Source organism: Rhinopithecus bieti, unplaced genomic scaffold (genome assembly GCF_001698545.2).
Source record: "Rhinopithecus bieti isolate Rb0 unplaced genomic scaffold, ASM169854v2 scaffold_2350, whole genome shotgun sequence".
NCBI lineage: Eukaryota > Metazoa > Chordata > Mammalia > Primates > Cercopithecidae > Rhinopithecus > Rhinopithecus bieti.
Genome location: NW_016803902.1, coordinates 103,344 through 125,511, shown reverse-complemented (window position 1 = coordinate 125,511; position 22,168 = coordinate 103,344). Strand labels below are relative to the sequence as shown.

The 22,168-nt window shown below is 40.5% G+C and overlaps 1 protein-coding gene across 5 annotated transcripts in view; it reads right to left on the bottom strand.

Annotated features, from left to right (window-relative positions):
* Positions 1–222: 222 nt before the first annotated feature.
* Positions 223–22,168, bottom strand: part of GTF2H1 (general transcription factor IIH subunit 1) — a 49,195-nt gene continuing 27,249 nt past the window's right edge. For all 5 annotated transcript variants that reach the window (XM_017858009.1, XM_017858033.1, XM_017858020.1 and 2 more), the window contains 8 exons: positions 19,352–19,479; positions 19,147–19,234; positions 14,901–14,989; positions 14,398–14,515; positions 8,880–8,970; positions 8,279–8,394; positions 6,232–6,324; positions 223–707 (listed from right to left, as the gene is read on the bottom strand). In XM_017858009.1, coding sequence (XP_017713498.1) covers positions 621–707; positions 6,232–6,324; positions 8,279–8,394; positions 8,880–8,970; positions 14,398–14,515; positions 14,901–14,989; positions 19,147–19,234; positions 19,352–19,479 — 810 coding nt within the window. In that variant the 3' untranslated portion in view covers positions 223–620. The remainder of the gene's footprint in view (positions 708–6,231; positions 6,325–8,278; positions 8,395–8,879; positions 8,971–14,397; positions 14,516–14,900; positions 14,990–19,146; positions 19,235–19,351; positions 19,480–22,168) is intronic.

Below are 22,168 nucleotides of genomic sequence, written 5' to 3'. Positions count from 1 at the left end.
ACAACTGTTTCCTGATGGTTGAGCAACAGTCTCCCTTTGCTTTATTTTAAAGTACTCTTTTTAACTTGCTGATGTAAGGTATAATTGGAATTCATTAAAACTTGAGGATCCAATGGAGGGTGGAGGATGAAGGATGGAGGAGGAATATTTAAGGTCTACCCTGTGTCATAAACTTAGGAAAAAAGTTTACATGGAAAAAAACGACAACCAAAAAAACCTCAATTTTATCAATGCACCCTTTAAAAGTTTTTTTTTTTTTTAAATTTTGAAAGCAGCTTAATGTCAATCAAAAGCAGTTCCTGAGTAACTGCAGTAAACAGTCTTTTAAAATATATATATGTACATACACATGTACATATATATATGTGTGTATATATATATATTTGCAACGTAGCTCATTTGGTTCTGCCTTAATTTACCTCCCCAGCATTTAGTCCCTTCTTTCCTTTCAGTCCCCAATGTGCAAGAGTACAATAGCATCAGCTCTGGGAGCTGGCGTGGAGCAGATGTTTCTTATCACTCCTGTGAGGTCATCTGCTTGTCTGTCAGGCCAGGTTTCCAGAGTTGCTGCAGGTCATAGTTCTCTCAATCTCACAAAACCTGTGAGCATCATGGCCACCTCACGTTTTCTTCATCAGACGCCGTGACTGCCATGTGTGGAGCTTGTTGTAGGCTGTCTGGAGCATCTCTTCTATGTGACTTACCAACTGAAAAACACAGCAAGACACTTAACAACTGGGCAAAAGCAGGGGAAGTTAATCCTTCCAACCCAAATCTGGCACATATTTCAGAGTGTAGTTTTGGAGCTCCTCTGTATTTCCCCAGTCAATGAGGCAAAGTGCAAGCCCTCTGAGAAGGTTCTGTCAAGACACATTTTGTATGGAAAGGAAAGACAGAAAGTGGGGGGCAGTGAAAAAGCTGTGGTTGTAATGACTGTCCTGTCATTAACCAACAATAGGACAATATGGAAGTCACAACTGTGCTCCAGGCCTCAATTCCTTCTGTCAAATAAGCGGTCTGAACTATATTTGTGATTTTCTAGATTTGAGTACTGGTCAGCCAACTAAGGCCAGGATGGTAGTATACACTTTTTTTTTTTTTTTGAGACAGAGTCTTGCTCTGTTACCCAGGCTGGAGTGCTGTGGTGTGATTTTTGGCTTACTGCAGCCTCCAGCTCACAGGTCCAAGCAGTTCTCATGCCTCAGACTCCTGAGTAGCTAGGATTACAACCATGAGCCACCACACCTGGCTAATTTTTGTATTTTTAGTAGAGATGGGGTTTCACCACGTTGGCCAGGCTGGTCTTGAACTCCTGGGCTCAAGCAATCTTCCTGCCTCAGCCTCTCAAAGTGCTGGGATTACAGGCATGAGCCACTGTGCCCAGCCTTGTATATACATCTTGGCAGAACATTGGAAAAATGCCTTATTCTCCTGAAGATTCTGATTCAACAGGCCTGGGATGAGACCCAAGAATCTTTGATTTTCAAAAGCTCCTGCAGTTAATTCTGCAAAATTTTGTGAAACAGTTTGCTATTTTTAGGGTTTTTTCAACTCCAGCATTTCAGTTCAACATAACTCAGCATATTACAGAAAACCTAAATGGTTTCAATGCTTCACACAACGTGCTATGTCATGTCTTGGGTCAGGACTACAGATCTCTGAATAGATTAAGAATTTTGCCCTCATCATGGACATAGCTAGGCTAGAAGTCAAAAGGATCATATGGAATCTTTTTATTTTTTTTGAGACATGGTCTTACTACGTTGCCCAGGCTGGAGTGCAGTGCCTATTCACAGGTGCAATTTAGGTTTACTATAGTCTCAAACTCCTGATTTCAAATGATCCTCCTGCCTTAGTCTCTTGAATAGCTGGGACTACATGTGCATACCACAACATCTGGCTTACACTGACGTTTGAGGTACAAGTCTCTGGAATATGTTTCCTTGGAGGTGGACAGTGTTTATGTGTTTGGAAGTAAAGTTTTCCCAACTCTGGGAGGATGCAGATGGAGATCAGGAAGTCCTAAATTCTTCTGGCATGTCAATGCTTAGGTCTGAGGGGTACAGAGTTAAAAAAAATTCCCCTTACTGCCATACCTGTTTATCATTATGGGGGATAGGAATATTCAGCTCTGTCTGGAAACTGTAAAAATTACTTATTCTGCTTGATGGGCAGCAGTATCTATATATTATCAACTGGAAGAGATCAACAACATATCCTACCGTAAGGCTGCACATGGCCTCAGCATCCTTTTTTTTTTTTTTTTTTTTTTTTGAGACGGAGTCTCGCTCTGTCGCCCAGGCTGGAGTGCAGTGGCCAGATCTCAGCTCACTGCAAGCTCCGCCTCCCGGGTTTACGCCATTCTCCTGCCTCAGCCTCCCGAGCAGCTGGGACCACAGGCACCCGCCACCTCGCCTGGCTAGTTTTTTGTACTTTTAGTAGAGACGGGGTTTCACCGTGTTAGCCAGGATGGTCTCGATCTCCTGACCTCGCGATCCGCCTGTCTCGGCCTCCCAAAGTGCTGGGATTACAGGCTTGAGCCACCGCGCCCAGTCCCACCCTTTTTCTTTTTTTTTGAGATGGAGTTTCACTTTTGTTGCCCAGGCTGGATGCAATGGCGCGACCTCAGCTCACTGCAATCTCCGCCTCCCAGGTTCAAGCAATTCTCTTGCCTCAACTTCCTGAGTAGCTGGGATTACAGGCACTCGCCACAGCACCTGGCTAATTTTTTGTATTTTTAGTAGAGAAGAGGCTTTGCCACGTTGGCCAGGCTGGTCTTGAACTCCTGACCTCAGGTGATCCACCCGCCTCGGCCTCCCAAAGTGCTGCGATTACAGGTGTTAGCCACTGCGCCTGGCCCTCAGCAAACTTTCCAACACAGTACTCCAAGCAGTTATAATCAATTGAGAAGGCACATGACCTGAAACCTATCTGCCATCTGTGCCCTGCTGTGAGAAGACACTCCAGGCTTCTATTCTAAGTAATGCTCTTTCATATTTTAAGAAAACCCGGCCGGGCGCGGTGGCTCAAGCCTGTAATCCCAGCACTTTGGGAGGCCGAGACGGGCAGATCACGAGGTCAGGAGATTGAGACCATCCTGGCTAACACGGTGAAACCCTGTCTCTACTAAAAAAATACAAAAAACTAGCTTGGCGCGGTGGCGGGCGCCTGTATTCCCAGCTACCCGGAGGCTGAGGCAGGAGAATGGCGTAAACCCGGGAGGCGGAGCTTGCAGTGAGCAGCTGAGATCTGGCCACTGCACTCCAGCCTGGGCGACAGAGCGAGACTCCGTCTCAAAAAAAAAAAAAAAAAAAAAAAAAAAAAAGAAAACCCACTTAGAATATTTAGGCAATAAATACGAAAAATCTTACTGATGATTTTTCAGCTTTCAATTATAAAACTACCCTTTTAATTATCCTAGTTATTGAAACACTGAATCTTAAATTTGTAACTAGACTCATGTGCCACATAATGATATGCATATATGATGGTGGTCCCGTAAGATTATAATAGAGATGAGAAATTCTCATCATCTAGTGATGTCGTAACATCATAGAGCAGCACATTATTCACTCGTTTGTAGGGATGCTGGTGTAAACTAACCTATTACGTAGCCAGCTGTATAAAAGTATAGCATGTACAATTATGTATGGGACATTATACTTGATAATGATAATGAATATGTTACTGGTTTATCTATTTACTGTATTTTAAAATCATTATTTATGGTGTACTCCTATTTATAAATATAAAAAAGTTAATTGTAAAAATCCTTAGGCAGGTCCTTCAGGAGGTATTCCAGAAGAAGGTATTGTTATCACAGGAGATGACAGCTCCACGTGCATTACCGCCCCTGAAGACTTTTCAGTGGGACAAATGTGGAGGTGGAAGACAGTGATAGTGATGATCCTGACCCTGTGTGGGCCTAGGCTAATGTGTGTTTGTGTCTTAGTTTTTAACAAAAGTTTAAAAAGAAAAAAAAATATTAAAAATAGAAAAAAGGGACCAGGCACGGTGGCTCACACCTGGAATCCCAGCACTTTGGGAGGCTGAGGTGGGCAGATCGCAAGGTCAGGAGTTCGAGACCAACCTGGTCAACACAGTGAAACCCCGTCTCTACTGAAAAAAAAAAAAAAATTAGCTGGGCATGGTGGCGGGCACCTGTAATCCCAGCTACTCAGGAGGCTGAGGCAGGAGAACCGCTTGAACCCAGGAGGCAGAGGTTGCAATAAGCTGCAATCGTGCCATTGCACTCCAGCCTGGGTGACAGAACTAGACTCCATCTCAAAAAAAAAATACATATACATATATACACACATATATATACATATATATATTACATGAGAGAGAGAGAGAAAGGCTTACAGAATAAGAATACAAAGAAAATACTTTTGTACAGCTATACAATGTGTGTTTTAAGTTCCATGTTATTCCAAAGAATGAAAAACTTTAAAATATTTAAAAGTTTATAAAAGTAAAAATGTTATAGTAAGCTAAGGCTAATTTATTATTGAAGAAAACAAGCCATTTTGTAAATTTAATGTAGTCTAAGTGTACAGTGTTAGTAAACTCTGCAGTAGTGTACAGTAATGTCCTAGTCCTTCACATTCACTCACTGAGTCACCCAGAGCAACTAACTTCTAGTCCTGCAGTCCTGCAGTCCTGCAAGCTCTATTTATGGTAAATGCCCTTTACAGGTGGACCACTTTTTATCTTTTATACTGAATTTTTACTGCAACTTTTCTATGTTTAGATACACAAATACCACTGTGTTAAAACTGTGTACAGTACTATGCTGTATAGGTTTGCAGCCTAGGAGCAATAGGCTATACCATATAGCCTAGAAGCGTAGCAGGCTATATAGCTAGGTATTAAGTACACTGTGAGGTTCATATAACAAAACTGCCTGTCAATGAATTGTTTAGAACATATCCCTGTGGTTAAGCAACACGTGACTGTACTATTCTTCCCAAGGTACCTCTGGGAGGACTTGTATAACTGCACATACAAATGATCTGATGTGGTTGCTCTAACCTTGTTTTAAATACAATGCTAAAAATGCTGAGCATAAAGTGACACTTCTCAATACCTCATCCACTGACCTTCCCTGCTGTAAACAATCAGGGAAGCTGATGCCAAATAGAACCCAGGAACAGTTTTGCTTACTGTGAGTAGTGGCAATTCTATCTTTCCTTACGCTGCTAGGTTTGTGCTTGCTACTCAGTTTTTCCAAATTAATAAATTAGTAATATATATTTTTGAGAACATACACATAGATTGTAAAACTTTTTGAGACAGAGTCTCGTTGTGTCACCCAGGCTGGAGTGTGGTGGTGTGACCTTGGCTCACCGCAACCCCTGCCTCCCAGGTTCAATCAATTCTCCTGTTTCAGCCTTCCGAGTAGCTGGGACTACAGGCATGCGCCACCATGCCAGGCTAATTTTTGTATTTTTAGTAGAGACAGGGTTTCGCCATGTTGGCCAGACTGGTCTCGAACTCCCGACCTCAAGTGATCGGCCTGCCTTGGCCTCCCAAAGTGCTGGGATTACAGGAGTGAGCCAACACACCCGGCCAGATTGTAAAACTTTTCTAAGGGAAAGCATGGAGCTGGTTATCACAAATGCCTTGGTTACTCATGACCTCTGGAGGGGAAGAGAGAGTGGTATGCAACTGGACAGGGGCACTCAGGGAATATCTATGGGTTATGGTAACATTCTACTCATTTTCCTGATTGGTGAGTAAACAGTTGTTTTATTTAAAAAATATGTATGTATTTTATATACTTTTGAATGTATGACACATTTCAGTATTAAAAAATAGTACTTTGAGCAACAGAAAATAAAGTATCGGCAGGGCGTGGTGGTTCATGCCTGTAACCCCAGCACTTTGGGAGGCCAAGGTGGGGTGATCACCTGAGGTCAAGAGTTTGAGACCAGCCTGGCCAACATGGTGAAACCCCGTCTCTACTAAAATACAAAAATTAGCTGGGCGTGGCAGCATGCACTTATAATCTCAGCTACTCAGAAGGTTGAGGCAGAAGAATTGCTTGAATCCAGGAGGCGGAGGTTGCAGTGAGCTGAGATGGAGCCACTGCACTCCAGCCTGAGCGACAGAGTGAGACTCCGTTTCAAAAAAGAAAATTAAGTACTCATTTACATGAAAGCAAAGTCAATTTCATCATTTTACTACAAAGAGAAAGAAGATCAGGCAAAAATCAGATTGCTGCCTTACATTTGTGCTTAAATACTGTCTCCGAATCTTTTCTTGGAATGGGCAGAGCTTCGTAACTTGGAATCGTTCCAAATTACTTTTCATTTTCACTACCTATAAAAGATGAGAAACAATAAATTACAGAGAAATCTCAAAGAAGCTGTAGAGACCAAGAGAAAAACAAACTTCTACATATGAAAGTTACTTTTCTTATAGAATTTAAATATAAAAAGAAAATAAATATACCAATTATATCCCATTGTTAACACTTCAATGTGAACATCTTTCAGTCATAAACACTCATTTGGCCAGGCGCGGTGGCTCACGCCTGTAATCCCAGCACTTTGGGAGGCCGAGACGGGCGGAACACAAGGACAAGAGATTGAGACCATCCTGGCTAACATGGTGAAACCCTGTCTCCACTAAAAATACAAAAATTAGCTGGGTGTGGTGGCACATGCCTGTAGTCCCAGCTACTCGGGGGGCTGAGGCAGGAAAATTGGTTGAACCCGGGAGGTGGAGGTTGCAGTGAACTGAGATCATACCACTGCACTCCAGTCTGCCTACAGAGTGAGACTCTGTCTCAAAAAACAAAAACAAACAAAAAACTCAACTCATTTAAATAGTCACTCATTCACTTATTCATTCAGAGACAGGCTCTCACTCTGTCACCCAGGCTGGAGTGCAGTGGCAAGATCATACACGGCTCACTGCAGCTTTGACCTCTCTAGGCTCAGGTGATCACCTGAGCTACTTTTTGTAATTTTTGTAGAGACGGAGTTTTGCCACATGCCCAAGCTGGTCTCGAACTCCTGAGCTCAAGCGATCTGCCTGCCTCGGCCTCCCAAAGTGCCGGGTGTAGTGGCTCATGCCACTACACTGAGGTGGGAGAATCACCTCAGCCCAGAAGGTAGCGGCTGCAGTGAGCCGAGATCACTCCACTGCACTCCAGTCTGGGTGACAGCGTGAGACCCTGTCTCAATAAAAAAAAATAAATAAAATAATTATTGTCTTTCAGTGTATGAATATACCAAATGCTTCTCTAACCAATCCCCTTCTGGTAGATATTTAGGCCATTTCCTCTATCTTAGACAGTGATAGACCATCTCGAGCTAAGTATTTGCATTCCTAATTATTTCCTAAATTTCTAAACGTTGAATTTCATTTGAAGTTTCATTTGCATGCTGAAGTAAAAGCACCTAAAAAAACACTAGCAGTGGAAGAAAGGACTCTTGGCAACGTGGTCAACACTGCTCATTTTGTTTTTCGTTCTTTTGCAAATTAGTAGGTGAAAAAAATATTCTTTTAAAAAATTTATTTATATATTTTTTGTAGACAGAGTCTTGCTATGTTGTCCAGGCTGGTCTCCAACTCCTAGGCTCAAACAATCCTCCCACCTTGGCCCCGCCAAAGTGTTGGGATTACAGGTGTGAGCCACCATGGTTGGCCAAAATGTTCTTTTACTGTAGCTTTCATTTATCTGCATACTGATGATGAGTGTGAGCATTTCCCCTTAATCTTCCTAGGTCGCTCCATTCTTTAGTGAGTTGCTTGTAAAGTGTTTGCCTATTGTTCTTAATGAGGTCTTTATCTTTTACTTAATCACGGTTCATAAGAGCAATTTATAATATTACTATTAATGTTACATTTTTCCATTTGTCAACTGTCCTTTAATGGGTTAAAGGGGTTTTAGTGTTAAATAGCTAGTGCTATATTTGTTGTCAGTTCTTACTTTGGATTTTGCTATCCCTGAAAAACGTATCAAATATAAATAACTTTACTGATGTAATTTGTTTTGGGTCTCTATTCACAGTGGCTTGGAAGTAGATACAAGCTTTAAGTTGTATGATTATTAGTTATGGAACTGGTCTGATCTGTTTCCTAATCTATAAAATGGGTACCAATACCTACTCCATAAAGATGCTGTGAGGTTTACATGAAATAATGTATGCAAAAGAGTTATCCCAGTGTCTGTCACATGGTAAAGACTCAATAAAACTGTCCAATTTCAAAACATCTCGTAAGTCACTACCACAATTATCTGGCTGTCTTCAGAACTGGTTCTAACCTTTTCTTCTAGGAATGGCGTATTAACAGGAAAGCAGGACCAGAAATGCCGTAGAAGTTCTCCAACAGCTACATATAAGTGTTTCAATTCAGACTGAATATCATTTGGCACCATCTCTGCAAAAGAAGAACGAGGTCCACAGGGTAAGAGCTATTTTAACATATATACAGAATTGAAAAAAATGACCACTCAGAGAATAAACTTGAACATGTACTCTGTCAACGCCAAACCAGGATATGCTATTTTCAGATAAGTTAGTAATTTTGGGGCTGAGAGATCATAAAATTTAAAAGCTCTTGGGATTTTAAAGAAACTTTCAGGTTTCCCCTTTATTCTAAGAGGTAGGGGAGAAGAAAGCAGCTTTTAGTATGATATTAGAGAAATTAGCAATGTACCACTATTTGTAATAGTAAGACAGTTCTGAAATCTAACACTTGTCTAGATGTGTTTCAGAATCTGAATGTATAAAAACAAATCTACAAAATAGAAATCCCAGGATTATTCCACGGAAAAACCAATAAAAGTTCAGCACTCCTCCCAGCTTGCTTTTTAAAGCTGATTTAGGCAGAAAGATAGTAGCAGAAGATGGCCCGGCACATACGGTTTATGGCTTGCTGTGTTCCTCCCTGCATAAGTGCCCCTCCAGGTGACAGTGCTGTGATGGTACTACTGGCAGCACTACTTGAGAGAACCTGAAAAAAATGAAAATGCAGAAAAACTGGTTTTCCTCTTTTTTTTGCCACTTTTCTTTCTTAACATTTTAGTTTTAGAGCAACAATGAAGTGTTTTACTTTTGTTTAAATACTACATCATTTACAGTGATCAAAGTGAACTATTTTCCTTGAGGGCAGAAACACAATCTGTGTAGAAAGGTGATACCTACAAATCTTCCAGGCATGCCAGGCAAGTCCACAGGGACTTCAAAACTCCCATGGTTTTGCCTAGTTAAAGCCCTTTCTTAAGTATCAATTCAATTTAACTTGGGAACTCTTACCACTGAAGGTAAAATGGAGTTTAAGGAAACAGGTAAAACAACATGTTAACCTGTATCCTTTGTTACTGTTAAATTTATTTTTCTAAGAAACAAAATCTTGTTATGTTGCCCAGGCTGAACTTGAACTCCTGGGCTCAAGCAATCCTCCTCCCTCAGCCTCCTGAGTAGCTGGGACAGACTACAGGTATGTACTCCACACCTGGCTTTGCTAACACATACATTTTTTTTTTTTTTTTTTTATTTGAGGCAGAGTCTCACTCTGTCGCCAGGGCTGGAGTGTAGTGGCCGGATCTCAGCTCACTGCAAGCTCCGCCTCCCGGGTTAACGCCGTTCTCCTGCCTCAGCCTCCCGAGTAGCTGGGACTACAGGCGCCCGCCACTTCGCCCGGCTAGTTTTTTTGTATTTTAGTAGAGACGGGGTTTCACCGTGTTAGCCAGGATGGTCTCGATTTCATGACCTCGTGATCCGCCCGTCTCAGCCTCCCAAAGTGCTGGGATTACAGGCTTGAGCCACCGCGCCCGGCCACTAACACATACCCTTGATAGCAGATTTGGGGGGGGAAAATCAACAGAGCAGAAATTTATTAATTGTCATTTAATTTTCAAGGAAGTGAATAAATACAGCCAAAAGGGGGAAAAATATACTCCCCATCAACATCAACATTTAGGAAAAAATTGACCTATCTATTCAATGAGTGCCTATCAAGTGCCAGGCACTGTAGGGAGGCACTGCTATAGGGAGGAACAAATAATTTGTGAAACAGCAAGTGCAGGGTTAGCATCTCTAAGATTTTCCAATGAAGTTTTTATGAGCAGAAATCCATCCATGTATAGATTGGATGAAAACATTTTTCCAACTTAGTGTAAAAGTACAGTATGGGACAACCATGAGTCAAGGGGACACTGGAGCTCACTTTATTCCTATTTTCTTTTTGTCAGATACCAGCCTGGGCAATATGGCGAAACCCTGTCTCTACAAAAAATACAAAAAAAATTAGTTGGGCGTGGTGGTGCACGCCTGTAGTCCAAGTTACTTGGGAGGCTGAGGTGAGAAGATCATTTGAGCCTGGGAAGTTGAGGCTGCAGTGAGCTGAGATGGCGCCACTGCACTCCACTCTGGGCAACAAAGCAAGACCCTGACTTCAAAAAAAAAAAAAAAAAAAAAAAAACAACAACAGACTGACTACAGCGTAAAAAAATTATGTGGGGAGAGCTGGGAATGGTGGCTCACAATTGTAATCCTAGTGACTCAGGAGACTGAGGTGGGAGCATCGCTTGAGCCCAGGAGTTCAAGGTTGCAGTAAGCTATGATAGTGCTTCTGCACTCCAGTCTGGGTGACAGAAACCTCATCTCTAAATCAAACAACCACCACCACACCTAAAACAAAAGATATGTGGGTCTACTTGGGCCCCAGGGCCAGATACTGGACAACCATAGTCTAGATTGAAAGAATTGGTCAAATAATCCCAAGTTGGTTATGTGTGCATATATGTACACATACGTATTTCCTAGCTTTCTGCTGAAGGGACAATGACACCCCAACAGCAATGAGTATACCTAGTGCTCAGATACATTTTTTTTTTCTTTTTTTTTGAGACAGAGTCTCACTCTATTGCCCAGGCTGGAGTGCAACAGTGTGATCTTGGCTCACTGCAACCTCTGCCTTCCAGGCTCAAGCAATTCTTCTGCCTCAGCCTCCTGAGTAGCTGAGAATACAGGTATGCACCACCATACCCAGTTAATTTTTGTATTTTTGGTGGACACGGGGTTTTGTCATGTTGGCCTGGGTGGTCTAGAACTCTCGAGTGATCTGCGTGCCTCGGCCTGGCAAAGTGCTGGGACTACAGGCATGAGTCACTGCGCCTGGTCCCAGATCTTGGTTCCTACCTTAATCCACTCAGTGCTAAAAAGAAAATTCCACGCCTGGGGCGGAGCAAATACAAGATAAGCCTGGAACATCTGTCTTACTGCACCATTAAGTAAGGAGGGGCTCAGAATGATGGGGATATTGTCAGACACAGGAGAGCCTGAGTGAAGAGGGTAGGAAGGGTTTGACTATAAAGGGGCATGGGTAGACTTTCTGAGGTGACAGAACTGGTTTTTTTAAATCTTCATTTTGTTGGTGGCTACATAACAGCATGTGTTTATCAAAACTTGTAGACTAGCAGACTTAAAAAGATAAATTTCATTTTGGGAGGCTGAGGTGGGTGGATTGCTTGAACTGAGGAATTCAAGATCAGCCTGGGCAACATGGTGAAACCCTGTTTACACACAAAAATATAAAAATTAGCCAGGGGTGGTGACACATGCCTGGAGTCCCAGCTACTTAGCTACTTGAGGGGGCTGAGGTGAGAGGATTGCTTGAACCTGGGAAGTCGAGGCTGCAGTGAGCCGAGATTGTGATACTGCACTCCAGCCTGGGAGACACAGTGAGACCCTGTCTCTAAATAAATAAATAAATTTTACTGTATGTTAAGTTGTACCTTGGTTAACAGAAAGAAAAAAATAGCCTGTAATCTCAGCACTTTGGGAGGCCGAGGCAGGTGGATTCCTTGAGCTCAGGAGTTCAAGACCAGCCTGGGCAACACGGCAAAACACTGTCTCTACCAAAAATACAAAAAGTTAGCCAGGCATGGTGATGAGTGCCTGTGGTTTCAGCTGCCTGGGGGGCTGAGGTGGGAGGATCGCTTGAGCCAGCGAGGTGGAGGCTGCAGTGGGCTGAGATCATGCCACTGTGCTTCAGCCTGAGTGACAGAGTGAGACATGAGACCCCATCTCAAACAAACAAACAAATCCAAAAGAATAAAAAGAAAAAAAAAGAGAGCAACAGTGTTTAACTCATAGAATAAATGAATTCATGCTGATATAAATAACAAACAGAGGAGAAGGTAATGAAGGGAATGCTCTTCCTTTCATGTCAGCTGATAACGCAGAAGGGCTGATGGAATTAGAAAATCATCATTTAACAACCACTCTTCCAGGCAAGAATCGTCAATGATTCTAAAAATCTACTAGATGAAAGTTTGTTGTGTGGTGACATATTCATATAATCCCAGCTACTCAGGAAGCTGAGGTAGGAGGATTGCTTGAGTCTAGGAGTTTGAGGCTGTACGGAGCTATGACTGTGCCACTGCACTCCAGCCTGGGCATCAAGCAAGACCCTGTCTCTAAAGATAATGATATTAAAAAATAAAACATTTGGTGAGAAATGGGGTATTTACATAGTCTCAAAGTACAGCTCCACAAAATACTTATTAATTACAAAGGGAAAAATAGTTAACTTTTTGGTGGAAAACCAGGCAAATACTACCTTTAACCAAGTGAAAAAATGTATTATCACAAGCTGGGATATACACAAATCATTTGCCTCCTGATATGACACACTGAGTAGGATATAACATTATTTCTGTGGTATTTCTGGAAAAATGCCTAATGTGAATCTAGTCACAAGGAAACATTAGAGAAATTTAAGGTCATTCTACAAAAAATTGCCCAGTACTCTTTCAGTGTCAAAGTTATGAAAAGACAAAGATTGACAAATCATTCCATTTTAAAGGAGACTAAAAACACATGAGAAACAAACACAACTCATAAACCTGGCTTGGCTGCTGGACCAAAAAGTTTTCTTTTGCTATGTATGGTATAACTGGTGAAAGTGTAGATCTGCAGACTAGATAATACATCATCAATGTTAACTTATTAATTCTATAATTGTATTGTTATTTAAGAGAATGTCTTAGTTTTTTGAAAATACACATCGAAATATTTAGGGGTAAACGGAAATTATGCCTGTAACCTTGTCTCAAAATGGGTTGGAAAACATATTTTCCTGTCACTTTCAGTAAAATCTGAGATTTCAAAATAAAAAGGAAAAAGTAAGTCTTGATGTGATAAATACCGTAATATAGGTATACACTCTGCCTCAGTGCTCATAAAAACGGAGAAAAGGAAAAAACAAATTCTTCTTTGCACAAGTTAAGGATTACTTTCCAGAGGCAATGAAACTGGAGCTGAGTCTTAATTATCAGTTCCTTAGGGGAGACAGGGCTAAGGGTATTCTAAGGAGAAAGAGTATGAGTCAAAGCACAGGAAGCATGAAGGAGACAATGTGATCAAAAGATTTTGGACAGCTTAGTGTGTTAGGCTGGAGTACGGAACCCGTGGCCATGTGTGGGAGGGAGTAGTGGAGACTATGGCTGAAGATGAGACTCAAGTAGTGGGCAAGGGCCAGACTATAAAGAGTTTTGCAGGCCACACAAAGGCACTCAGACTACTGCAGTGAAGGGAGGCAGTGAAGATTTTCCAGCTGCAGTGATAAAATACATGTTTTTATTTTAAAATATTTATTTATCTATTTGAGATGGAGCTTCGCTCTTGTTGCCCAGGCAATGGTGTGGTGTCAGTTCACTGCAACCTCTGCACCTCACCTGGGTTCAAGTGATTCTCCTGGCTCAGCCTCTTGTGTAGCTGGGATTACAGGTGTGTACCAGCACGCCCAGCTAATTTTTAATTTTTTAGTACAGACGGGGTTCCACCATGTTGGCCAGGCTGGTCTCGAACTTCTGACCTCACATGATCCACCCACCTCAGCCTCCCAAAGCGTTGGGATTACAGGCATGAGCCACTGCGCCCGGCCAAAATAAGTGATTTTAGAAAGGCAACTTGCAGTAGCATTACGGAAAATCAGTCAGGTTTGCCTAAATAAGAGTGATAGAATCAAGAAGTATTATTGAAGGCAGAACTGACAAACTGTTGATCAACTGAAGTACAAAGAAAAACAAAGAACAACGATGAGCTGTTTTACATATTTTGAGCCTGAGTCATGCAGAATATTCAGAGAATAATGTCCAGAGAGAATTTGGAAACGTGGGAGATTTTCCCAATAAAAGTATACAGAAGTAAAATCACAAAATTCATCACCTTATTTTTCATTATCATCTTATCTTCAGATGCCTTTTGAAAGTGCCAAACACCTTTTCTTGCCACCTCTTTTTTCAATTTATTTATCAGAACTATGTCTTTAAACCCAATTATAATATTAGTTGTATAGTTCAATCTGCTTGTGCTCATAAACTGAGGAAAGAACTATGGGAATTCTGGCCTTCAAACAGTAGAAGTCACCTACCTGAGTTAACTTGGGTGTATAAGCTTCCATTTCTTGTTTAATACTTTGAAAAGAATTAATAATGTCCTGACTTGTTGCATACTGTAGTGACTGGATGGGAGTTGGACCATGATAATACCTGCAGGTTAGCACAGAAGAAATTACTAATCACACACAGTAAAGATGCTCAACATTTGTCTTTGCAACATTTTGGCAGTCAGAACAAAGTTCCCCTCAAGGCAAGCAACGATAACTATATAGTTAAAGAGATTTCAATAAAATAATTTCAGTAAAATAATTTAACTCCCATAAGGGCAATAAGAAGGCAACAGCAGAAAGATCCAACATTTATTGTCATGGGTTTGATCATTTTTGCTTTCCTGAGAAGTATAAATTTTAAACAAAAAAGGATATTGTACTTTGATAGTGACAAACTGATTAAAACATGAGTGCTGTACTTGCAGGATATATTTTGGACTGAATTGTGTTACATAGCTGTTCTGCTTAATATTGACCAAACTTACCTATCTGACTTCTTGAGGTTTAGTGCAATCGTTTTTACAGAGTTATTTTTCCCCAAGTCTTCATATTCAATGGACTCTTGTAATTTCGCCTATAATTATTAACACAGTACTTTTTATTTGGTCACAACTTTCTCTTACAAAATAAACATGACTGAAAAAACAAAACTGTACAGAGTAAAAAATGAAGTCTTCCCACCATGAGCTTCACTTCCTAGAGATGACTGTCCTACAAATGGTTGTCCTACAAATATTTTCTCAACCAATACTTAAGAGTACTAGTTTTCTTACACTTTGACTACATGAAGTATTACTGAACTTTTTACTTTTGCCAATCTGGTAGGTGAAAGTTTACATTTTATTATTTTTTCCCCAAATGAACGATGTTATGCTGTCCGCTATTTTATATTGGGTACTTTTAAAAAATAAGACTTTTTTAAATATTAAGGAAACAGTCTTTTACTTTATGTGTTGTAAACACTTTATCTTCCAGTTTGGTATTTTTTTGTTTTAATTATAAAAAATTCCATCTCCTCGGCAGATGCCTGTAATTCCAGCTACTTGGGAGGTTGAGGCAGGAGAATCGCTTGAACCTGGGAGGCAGAGGTTGCAGTGAGCTGAGATCATGCCACTGCGCTCCAGCCTGGGTGACAAGAGTGAGACTTCATCTCAAAAAAAAAAAAAATTCTACCTTTTGCCTGCTTTTTGCTTATACACCTGGGGCTTTTTTTTTTTCCTAGGCGCAAATCACCACCTCCCCAGCCGAACTCAGCCTCCTAAATTGCTGAGATTATAGTTATAGGCACATGCTACCATGCCCAACTTGTGGCTTAATTTTTGCTTGAATCTTGGATCCACTCAGAATTTATTTTGGATTAGGAGTAAAATAGGGAATCTAAGTTTCTTTTAACAAAATTATCGATCAGTCCTTCTAACACCATTTGTAAAATAATTCATCTTTTCTCACTGACTTTTAAAATGTCATGTGTATCATATGTATGCTTAATTCCTCCATGTATTTGGGTTTACTTCTGGACTCTTTATTTTTACTAATTTAATTCATTAATTTCATTAATCTGTTACCACCTGTGCTATTAACAACCTGCTTAAATTTTTACAGCCTTGTAATAAAAACATATTACTTATGAAAGATATATGACCTATGTAAACATTTGTGCAAATCAGCCTTGCAATTAATGTCTTCCTCTACAAAGCTATGAATTCATCCGGTCAACTCTTATTGACTACCAAGACTAGAATCAGAACATTCAGGTTATTAACTATATCTCAAAAAAGGTCAATCTGAAAATTTAACATTTTAAATTGCTCCAACTTTAAGATTCTAAATAGTCCCTTTATGGTACAGAACAAATCTGACCTCCTCATATGATACGCAGAGAAACACATCCTAACTCAGACTCAGCCTAACTTTTGTCTCTTTTTTTATTACTTTCTCAACTCTATACCCTTCAGCCAACTTCAAGGATTACTGATGTCTTCATGATTTTTGACATATGTCAAGCTTATTTCTACCCCTGCTGTCGCCTTACCTATGACATGTCCCTACCCAAGCTCCCGTTAACAATCCAAATCCTAAACTTATGCCAAGGCCTAGTTAGGTCACCTGACTTTCACACTTAACTGAAAGCTCCATCAAGGTAGGGACTCTGTCTGCTATTAATTCTGAATCTCTCATTCTACAAGTAAGAGAATCTATAAATTGTAACCCTTTATAGAATAAAGAGCAGTCAACTACTGACTTGGAAGAACAGTTAGAGCCAGCATTTACTACTGAATACTGATAGCCCCTGACTTACAATGGTTTGACTCGGAATTTTTCAACTTTATGATAGTGTCAAAGTGATACACATTCAGTAGAGAAACCATACTTTGATTTTTTTTTTTTTTTTTTTTTTTTTGAGACGGAGTCTCGCTCTGTCGCCCAGGCTGGAGTGTAGTGGCCGGATCTCAGCTCACTGCAAGCTCCGCCTCCTGGGTTCACGCCATTCTCCTGCCTCAGCCTCCCACGTAGCTGGGACTACAGGCGCCCGCCACCTCGCCCGGCTAGTTTTTTGTATTTTTTAGTAGAGACGGGGTTTCACCGTGTTAGCCAGGATGGACTCGATCTCCTGACCTCGTGATCCGCCCGTCTTGGCCTCCCAAAGTGCTGGGATTACAGGCTTGAGCCACCGCGCCTCGCCGAGAAACCATACTTTGAATAGCCATACATTGTTTTTCACTTTCAGTATTCAATGAGTTACATGAGATATTCAACATTTTATTACAAAATACGCTTTACAGAAGGTAATGCTGCCCAAGTACAGGCTAAGTGTTCAGAACACGTTTAAAGTAGGATAGGCTAAACTATGGTATTTCATACATTAGGTGTATTCAATGCATTTTCGATTTATAGTATTTGCAAATTCTGATGAGTTTACTGGGATGTAGACCTATTTAAGTCGAGAAGTATCTGATTTGTAAAAATTCACACAAATAAATAAATTTCTTTTTTATTTTTTGAGATGGAGTCTTGCTCTGTCATCCAGGCTGGAGTGCAGTGGCGCGGTCTCAGCTCACTGCAAACTCCACCTCCCAGGTTCAAGTGATTTTCCTGCCTCAGCCTCCCAAGTAGCTGGAATTATAAGTGCACGTCACCACGCCTGGCTAATTTTTGTATTTTTAGTAGAGATAGGGTTTCACCATGCTGGCCAGGCTGTTCTAGAAATTCTGACCTCAAGTCATCCACCCACCTTGGCCTCCCAAAGTGCTGGGATTACAGGCATGAGCCACGGCACCTGGCCAAGAAATTTCTGATAACTTGTTCACCACCAAGAATCAAGGGTACTCAGTGCAACAGTATACAAAGAAAGCATCACTTAATAGATTTCTTCTCTAACTTCTTTATAACTTATATTTCAGTTTTGCTTTAGTTCAAAAAACAAATGCCTTACTGGCTTTATTAATTTTATAGGTAATACATGCCTGTAAAAACATTAAGTTACTGAAATAGGCTGGCACAGTGGCTCATGCCTATAATCCCAGCACTTTGGGAGGCCGAGGTGGGTAGATCACATGAGGCCAGGAGTTCAAGACCAGCCTGGCCAACATGGCAAAATTCCGTCTCTACTAAAAATACAAAAATTAGCCAGGTGTGGTGGTGCATGCCTATAATCCCAGCTACTCCGGAGGCTGAGGCAGAAGAATCGCTTGAATCCAGGAGGCAAACGTTGCAGTGAGCTGAGATTGCACCACTGTACTCCAGCCTGGGTGACAGAGCAAGACTCTGTCTCAAAAAAACAAACAACAACAACAACAACATTAAATTACTGAAATAAATGAAAGAAATTAAGACTTATCCATAATCTCTTTATTGAAAGAACTGTTTAGCATATTCATCTGAAGGCCCTTTCAAAACTCACAAACTATTTTTTTGTGCATAAAACTGTACAGTACAATCTGTTCTGTGAACTCTTTGATGCAATGTATCATTAATGCTTTCAAAATAATTAATAGTTGCATCAATCTCTATTGTATTAATGCACTACAGATAACAGAATCCTTGCTACTGTCTTTATGATACTGTAATGAATATTTCTATCTAAATCTTAGTATACCTCTCTTAAGAACTAAACGTCCACAAGTAGAACTAAGGATATAAAGCTTTAAATGTTCAATACACATTGCCTGACTGCTCTCTAAGAAAGCTTTATCCTAATTAGGAAGGGAGGTACAAAATAGCTTGGCAAAGTTGCAGGAGAAGAATAAATACACAAGAAGCTAATTCTGTCCATCCTTCTCCACACCCTCATATGATTTCATCAATATTTAATGAGAAGACACTTTCAGCTCTGAAATGCTAGGTTTAACAGGGCTAATTCACTTTCTTTTAAAAATCATATACATGAAACTTTGGCTTTTCTGTCATATTGCCTCTGTTGAATGAAGATTTTATTTCCACAGAACAAAAATCACATATAAGAACAATCTGTATGTATGTGTACATGTGGGGAAAATAAACAAACAAACAAAAAACAATAAAAATGGCTAACAGGCTAGAGTCAATGGAAAGTTGGCTGGCAAGCCAAAGCTGGGGAAATACTCTTTGTAATGCTATACACTTTAAGCTAAATGCTTAACATCTTGGTCAGAAGAACTGAGTCATAGGAAATAAGCATATATAGTTCTTGCAGTTACATAAAGTATTTGGAGAAACTTGAGCCCCAAATGGTTCATATTTTTTTGCCCATACCCTTTTGACTGCTGGCTGAAAGCAGTCTGCATCTCCAGAATTTCCATCCACGCTGCTGGGCTCACTATTTTGTTCATTTTGTGCTTCTCTTAAAACAAAGGGAAAAAAAAAAGTTAACGTTAAAAACCACAACCAAAACAACACCACAACTCCATCTGGATATCTTGAAAAGCCCAGTTACTGCACCTCTGCATTGATACTTAACTGTTTTCTGAGTCCAGCTGCCAGGACCATGGCACTGTGATGGTTAAATCTCTTGATGATGGCAGCATTACTATTCTCTTTTATGGATTTAGAATTGGAAGCAGATGGCACAGAGGAAATGCCATAGCCCTGTGAGAAATAATTTAGTAGATTAAACATTTTTTAAAAACGTTCTGCTTTTCTTAAGACACGCTTAGCTGAAAAAATTTGCTGGATGATGGGACTTTATTATTTTTCATGAACATTACTAAATATTTATGAGCAAACATTTAAAAACAAGTGACATTATACACATAAAAGATTAACAAATAGCACTAACTTGTTATAGCATTACAAAATACATCTTAAACTGAATTTTTCTCTTTTTTTTTTGAGATGGAGTACCGCTCTGTTGCTCAGGCTGGAGGGCAACCTTTGCCTCCTGGGTTCAAGTGATTCTCCTGCCTCAGCCTCCTGAGCAGCTGGGATTACAGGTGCCTGCCACCACACCCGGCTAATATTTTGTATTTTTAGTAGAGATGGGGTTTCACCATGCTGGTCAGGTTGGTTTTGAACTCCTGACCTCAAATGATCTGCCCACCTCGGCCTCCCAAAGTGCTGGGATTACAGGTGTGAGCCACTGTGCCTGGTCTGTATTTCTCTTTTAAAGAACAATTTGGATCTAGTTATCAAAACATTAAATAAAAGCAATAGAGGCCAGGATGCCTGTAATCCCAGCACTTTGGGAGGCCAAGGTGGGCAAGTCACCTGAGGTCAGGAGTTCAAAACTAGCCCGGCCAACATGGTGAAACCTCATCTCTACCAAAAATACAAAAATTAGCCAGGTGTGGTGGCACACACCTATAATCCCAGCTGCTTGGGAGGCTGAGTGAGGCAGGAGAATCACTTGAACCCAGGAGGCAGAGGTGGCAGTGAGCTGAGATTGCACCACTGCACTCTAGCCTGGGTGACAGAGCAAGACTCTGTCTCAAAAAAAACAAAACAAAACAAAAAAACCAACAAAAAAAAGTAAATAAAAAGAATAGAATATAGTGGGAAAAACACAGACTATGGATTCAGAAAGATAAAGAGTCAAATTCTTTTTCTAACATTAATCTAGGCAAAATAAACTTTTCCAAGTTCTATAAAGTAGGATAAACGATAATAAAATGAGATTATGTTTTAAAACATGTACTGAGTGCATACTACTTGCTAGACCATGTAGATACAAAATTGATTAAGACCCCATGCCATAGAAGCTTAAATACTAGTTAGTGGGAAGCTGGGCTGGAGAGAATTACTAATCAATCCTACTGGAGAAGAGGGTTTGAAAAAGCTACACAGAGAACCATAAGATAAACTGGTGCTTGCCAAGTAGATTCGGGAGACAATAACATTTCTGAGGAAACTGCTTAAACAAAGAAAGAGGCACTGTGGTCCCGATTATTTGGGAGGTTGAGGCAGAAGAACTGTTGAGCCAAAGAGTTCAAGTCCAGCCTGGCAACATAGTAAGACCCTGTCTCTATTTAAAAATAAAACAAAAGCAAAGAAGCAATGTAGCACATATTGTGACATGAGACTGTATATGGTTCAATATACTGAGAAATAATGATGGTCCAGGAATCGGTGAGGCTAAAAAGGTAAAAGATAGATCATAAGACTCACATGTGCTGGGCATGGTGGCTCACGCCTGTAATTCCAGCACTTTGCGAGGCTGAGGTGGGTGGGTCACCTGAGGTCAGGAGTTCAAGACCAGTCTTGGTCAACATGGTGAAACCCTGTCTGTACTCAAAATACAAAAATTAGCTGGGTGTGGTGTGTGCCTGTGATCCCAGCTACTCAGAAAGCTGAGGGAGAAGAATTGCTTTAACTCAGGAGGCGGAGATTGCAGTGAGCCAAGATCACGCCACTGCACTCCAGTCTGGGCAACAGGGCGCGACTCCATCTCAAAAAAAAAAAAAAAAAAGATACATATGCTGTTCATCCATGTATCAAATAATTACTAAGTGATTATTACTACATGACATGTGCTGAGAACAGGCCAATAAACAGAACAAAGTCAGCTTCATCAAGATTACACTCTGACAGGAGAGTGAATGGAATTATCAAGTAAAACAAGGTAAACACAACTTTTTTTTGAAAGTGGAAAATGTTATTGAAGAAAATAGAGGGTAACATGATGAAGTGACTGAATTTGCGGGTGGTTAGAGAAAGGCTTTCTGATGAAGCAACTTTATTATTTTTAATTTTAAAATTTTTATTTTTTTTGAGACAGGTTCTCACTCTGTTGTCCAGGCTGGAGCACAGTGGCCCAATCACAGTTCACTGCAGCCTTGACCTCCTGGGATCAAGTGATCCTCCTGCCTCAGCCTCCCAGGTAGCTGGGACTAGAAGTGTATACCACTATGCCCAGCTAATTTTTAAATTAAAAAAAATTGAGAGATGGGGTCTCACAATGGACTCAAACGATCCTCTCACCTCAGCCTCCCAAAGTGCTAGGATTAAAGGCATGAGCCACCCCACCCAGCGGGAAATGACATTACAATAGATATCTAAAGATAGGCAGAAGCTGGTTAGGGGACAAGCAGGTAGAAGAACAGTTAAGTGCATAAGCCCTGAGGTAGAAAAAGCATGGCATGGAACTGAAAGGTTATTATGTCTAAAGCATGAATGAGTGGAAGTGCCCCATCTGAGAAGCATGCAGGAGCCAAATCAAGCAGTCTTGTAGGAGTTTTGATTTTATTCTAAGTTCAATGAGAAGATAATGAAGAATTTCACAATTGGGGATTATTAGTATCTGATTTGTATTATAATCCTTTTTTTTTTTTTTTTTTTTTTT